General features: G+C 38.9%; 1 gene segment (V, D, J or C); it reads right to left on the bottom strand.

Annotated features, from left to right (window-relative positions):
* Positions 1 to 2,194: 2,194 nt before the first annotated feature.
* Positions 2,195 to 2,665, bottom strand: LOC115818162 (Ig heavy chain V region 5A-like). The segment is given in 2 exon segments: positions 2,195 to 2,511; positions 2,602 to 2,665. Coding segments are annotated over 2 exon segments (381 nt in total).
* Positions 2,666 to 6,000: the final 3,335 nt, after the last annotated feature.

Consider the following 6,000-nt stretch of genomic DNA (forward strand, 5'->3'; position numbering starts at 1 on the left):
CTATAATAATTAAAATACTTAACATTTACCACATTTACCATTTCAAAGGTTTGTGCTCCACAGGTTTGTAGGGCATAAAAATCCAATCATTTATGTTCCTTTATCTCTGACCATTGTGTTAATATTTTTTTTCCTTTTTTCTATGAGGAGAAAAAAAGATGGTGTCAGAACAACCTAACACTGGACACCCAGCTGGCACATAAAACCCAGCTGGTGACATAAAAACTTAAAACATAGAAACAGATATCCCAAAAACACCAGTAATCATCTCTCAACACACATCTACCTCAAACACGTTGTCTAACAACAAACAAACAGTGAAACTTGCCCAGCAGCGCAAAAGGGGCGGGGCCAACGACCACTCTCCAACGCTACAATATTATAACCTAGTTTGCAATTGGATCAACATGACAATACTGTCTGAATCAGGAATTTACTATACATGTTATGTTTTCAATGCAATTGTTATATGTAATGCAACTTGTTGTGCATAACTTGCAATACTACTATCCCTATACTGTAAACACAAAAATAAACAAATCTAAATAAGTCAATAGTAAAACTTGAATGTAATCAAATGAGATTCCCTGGAAAAAGATATTATGGCACTTTCCTGAATAAATATGAGGGAAAGCAGCTGTTACAATTTTCTTTTGCTTGTTGTTGAAGACATTATGTCGATCTTTCAACGTCCAAATGTTTTAACGTTTTAACGTTTTTTCAACATTGAAACAACAACTGACATTATTCCAACCACATTTCAACGTTGAAGGTTGGTCACGTGCCAGCTGGGTTGCTGCTAATTCTAGTATTTAGCTGCTGTGGAACACTCCCTGATCTAACGTTACAAGTCATGTTACTTTCAAAATAATAATGACCGCCTCTCATTCAGGGGGGAGCACGGTGGCGCAGTGGGTAGCGCTGTTGCTTCACAGCAAGAAGGTTTCAGGTTCGGTTCCCAGCTGGGTCCTTTCTGTGTGGAATTTGCATGTTCTCCCCGTGTCTGCATGGGTTTCCTCCCACAGTCCAAAGACATGCAGGTTAGGTGAACTGGAGACACTAAATTGCCCTTAGGTATGAATGTGTGTGTGAGTGTGTTTGTCTGTGTGTCTGTCCTGCGATGGACTGGCGACCTGTCCAGGGTGTTTCCCCACCTTTTGCCCTCTCACCCCCCGCAACCCTAATCAGGATAAGCGGTTTAGATAGTGAGTGAGTGAGCCTCTCATTCGCTACTAAATTGACCTTTTCCCTTTTACAAGAGTAACGTTAGCTTTGCATGCAAGGTTAAACAAGAACACGTCTGACAGCGCTGATACGGTTTACAGAACATCATCAAATCTAAAATCTAAAGTTTGGAAGACATCTGTGTTTTATATGAAAGAAGGAAAATTGTTCAAAAGTCTGGCCATTTGTAAGGTCTGTAGAACACCGATTAAGTACTGTGGTAGTATGACAAATCTTACAACTCACCTTGTGAGACGGCATGGTGAAACCCATGTGGGCAAAGAGGGATCTGTGGATGTGCAGCTAGCAGAGGCAAGAGCACGCAATACAAAGATACGGATATTAAACACTTTGTCCAGCCACAACTTAGCCACCTCGGACTTAAAATGTTTGTTCATACAGTAAGTTTTTTTTGTCTGTGTCTACTGGAAAAGTAATAAAGACAATGGAATTCTGAAACAGTAAAAAAAAAATACTTGGGATTCCCTGGTTTTTATGAAATATATGTATTTGAATGTAAGCAGGGCCACTTTTATAGAACTGGATTATTTTAATTTGAAATGGAAAATTAATGTCTACATTAAACAAATGTTAAGAACTGTATCAAATTGCATAGTATGGCATCACATTGCATCAAATCGCACCGAAATCATATCGTAGCCCATATATCTAGATACGTATAGGACAATTAATTCATGTTCTTAACTCCACACTGTCTATTATCTCTGCTACAGAAATACAGAGCTGTATTTTCACTCTTCAGTGACCTCTTAATCTTTTAATGTAGGTCACTATTTACTGTACATGTGTGTCTCGCCTTGTATCTGTGGCAGTTGCAACTATGTACCTTTTGGGATGCACATTTTTATACATCATTTTAACAGAATATCTGCTGTGTAATTCTCTACAGTTCTCCACAGGACTGTTTGACAGTGATGGAGTTTTTGTACAGGATGTCCTCTGATTTGTATCACTGTGACTCTCGAGCACAATAATACACAGCTGTGTCCTCAGTCTGCAGGCTTTGTCCTTGCAGAGACACTGTACTGCTTGAGGTATCTCTGGAGACCTGAAACTTGTTCTTCAGTTGTTCACTGTAATATGTATTACCATCACTACATATTGCTCCGATCCATTCCAGTGCTTTTCCCGCAGGCTGTTGTATCCAGTCAGTACAGTGGTTTCTATCAGTCAGTGAATATCCAGAGACCTTACAGGACAAAGTCGTGGACTGACCAGGCTTCACAACCATAGAATCAGGCTGGTTCAGCTCAACACAGTGAATACCTGTCAGAGCACAAACATGGTCAAATATAAATAATTTACTTCACATTCCCTCTGCACTTTTAAAATACAGATGAATTCACTTGTACTCACTGTTTACAGCTGCCAGCAGCAGCAGCAGCAGCAGCAGCAGCAGTAGCAGAGAGGAGGAGAACATGGTCTAAGAGGAGACAGATGTGTTTGGGGCTGGTCTTTCTCTGCTCACATACATTCAGACATGGTTTGAATATGAAGATGTGAGACAGTGAATTTGTTTAGAGCAGTGCCTCTCATCCACTTCACCACTGAGGGTCACGTGGCTTTAAGGATCCTGGTGAGGTTGATTAATTTGACACCAGCCTTGTATTAACTAAAAGAACTTGCTAATTTTTCAGATTCAGAAGGATGCTGCCATATTTCATATTAATGCTTATTTTTCATGATCTTTTTTGCATATTGCTGCAGACTCCATAGTCATTGATTATTTGTTCAGACAGTCACAGACAACTGACTAATGTCTGATTTTGAATGTTTAATTTTGTTTTTCACAGTTACAGTGGCATTGTATTGTTCCCCACAACCAGTAACGTCAGATGAAATATAATATCTCTTCTATGGCCACTTTTTTCAAACAATATATTTTCCTTGTGAGGTCTGCGGTCAGCAGTTTGAGTGTCTGGACTGACAGGGGCCTACAAATGAGATCAACGATTCATCCCATTTGAGAACCATATGACAACAGCAGAAAAATGTATTTCTTTTTTTTTTAAATATATAATACGTTTTGACCACGAACAGCTGACCACTTGCGGAGCATTTTCTTATGTATTTTTCAGCCTGGAATGAGGGATTTGGGGAGCCATAAAAGACAAGGCATGTGTGAGTGAGACTGCAAATCTCTGTAAGCTGTGGGGTAACAAATATGCAGGAGGACACGCCACTGACTGACTGATTTTCTTACATTGAAAATCATTACTTTTCTGTATGGGCGCATCAGATATTGAGCACTAGTTCAAATTAACGTTCAGGTTTATTTGTATTTCACAATTAAAATTTGTCTCAAAGCAGCTTTACAGAGATCACAGTGTAAACCCCCAGTGAGCGTAAGGAATAAACTTTGAGAGGAACCAAGACTCGACAACTGGGGGACCCACCCTCCTCTGGCCAGTGCATAGAATAAAGGTATTTACAGTACAGAGGAGTCAAGAGTAAGCAGATTCAATGGCCCATTAAATGTTTTAAAGTATATTATGTAGTATGTTTACAGCATAAAAGATTTATGATATAGAACATTCTCATAGTTCCAGATTGTATGTGACATGGATTAGTTAACTTACTGATAAGAAAACTGGCTGGTTATCTTAAAAAACAAAATAAAAAGTTGTGCACTGATTAATGGTTAGCAGTACTAAAACAGGGATGACCTGGGTATGAAGGACAGTTTTATCTTCGTTCTACAGTAAGGTTGGGTCAGCACCACATGCTTATAGGAGCTTGTAGGAGCTCAAGACAAGGGGCTAGGAATACACAGGGACCCAATAATTTTTGTAAATGACATCTGACTCCCCTCTTAAATGAATTAGGGTTGTGCCATTCCCACCTTTCAAACCTGTTTTGCCCTCTTGGGTTAGCCATTTAGAGTCTCAGCTCTCCCAATAGGTAGTGGACACAGGAGGAAACATTACTAGCTGACTGATTTTCTTACATTGAAAACAGTGGTGGCTGTGGTGATTCTACATTGAAGCTATGTTGCATAATTCATATACTATGACCACAGAACCAGGAACACAGTCTGTGTTGAAGTTTAGTCACTGGGTCTGGTCTTCAGCTCTAGAATTTGAGAAGGATTTGAGTCTGTGTGACTGCTGATGACTTATTAATACATAGCACAGAGTTCAAATCTGGAATGATATACAGATGACTTACTGAGACATATAAATATCTGAAGATTACTTGTCAGCATTTTACGGTGTGAGCTCAACAGAACTGATAAGATAACAGAAGAAAAAAGTGTGTTTAAGTTTAATTAGTCACTAACATGGTCACTGAAATGACTGTGGGGTGTCTTTCCTTTTTTGGCCATAGGGGTCCTCAGTCTTTTGTTTTGTCCCTGTCACATGTTCAATTTCCCTGTTCATTATTGATGTATGTGTATGACCTGTGTCTTGTCTTGTTTGTCTATTTAAACCAGGGGTGGGCAAATCCAGTCCTGGAGGGCCATGGTCCTGCTGTTTTTCATGTCGACCAACTAAATACAGTCTCTGGTTGGCTGAAGAGCATGCACGCCTGTTTTCAAAGTGAAAATCAACAGATAGCTAAGAGGTGAAAACAAAAACCGGCAGGACACCAGCCCTCCAGGACTGGATTTGCCCACCCCTGATTTAAACCATGGTCTTTTGTTCACCTGTTGCTTAGTCTTTGAGCCATTTTCCCTGTGTTCTTGAGTCCTGGTTCACGTAAGATTTCTGAGTTCTTGTTTTTTGTTGGACTGTGTAGTGTTTTGCTTTGTGGAGACAAGTTTTTGTTTGCCTTTTTGGATGGTGCCTGTTTTCACTTTTTGACTTGTTTTGCTTGTTTTTTGAAAAGGCCTTTTTGCCTAAGTTTTTTCCTAATTGATCTCTTTTCTGTTTTTCTTTTGGATTGAGCTGCTTTCTTTTTTCTGGACTTTGCAGATTTTGTGTTCCATTAAAACCCTTTTTCAGATCTACCTTCTCTCGCGTGTCTGACTCTGCAACAGGGTTTGCTCTAATCCTGGGTGGTGCGTTTATTGGTGGTTCGTCTTCTGCCCTGGCAACCCGGGTTCAAAGCCCACCAGGGCCAGCCTTGTGACTGTGAAAGAATACCATTGTGGTTTATTGGAAATATATAAAAAATGTGTCTCTAGTTTCTATGTTTACTCTGAAAACAGTTTTGGAAAAAATATTGAACATGTTTATATATGCTATGACGAAGTGATACAATTCATTTAATTTCTGATAAGCTACACTTTCAGTGGATCAAGCCAAGGCCTCTTACTGTAAACCAATGGCATGAGGAGATATTTAAGGTTATACCAATGGAGCAACTGAGCACAGTCTTGAAGTGAAATAAGTTCCTTTGATGGGCTCTGTCTGCACTGACCTATGATATGTTAAGGTAGTGCTGTCTGTTATCACCTCTACATTAGTTTTATTATTTTACTTTATGCTGGTTGTTTTTATCTTTGGAAAATCCAATAAAATATTGAGGAAAAGGTATCTCTGGTGTTTACTTATGTGGTTGAACTATGAGATCAGAGTTTCTGTAAAAAAAAAAAAAAAGAAAGAAATATATTACAACAACAAGATGCTTTTCATTTAATTTCTGATATCAATAATTCTTCCTCTCTTTCTTTTCTTTCTTTCCTTTTTCTTTCTGTCTTTGTTTCTTTTTTCATAGTTGAGCAGGAAGACTACAGTTTTTGGAGGGTATATATGAATATGTATTGGCTTACGGTTGTGCTTTTTACAAATGCCTACATAGATGAGTTTGCAT

Source organism: Chanos chanos, chromosome 8 (genome assembly GCF_902362185.1).
Source record: "Chanos chanos chromosome 8, fChaCha1.1, whole genome shotgun sequence".
Classification (NCBI taxonomy): Eukaryota; Metazoa; Chordata; class Actinopteri; order Gonorynchiformes; family Chanidae; genus Chanos; species Chanos chanos.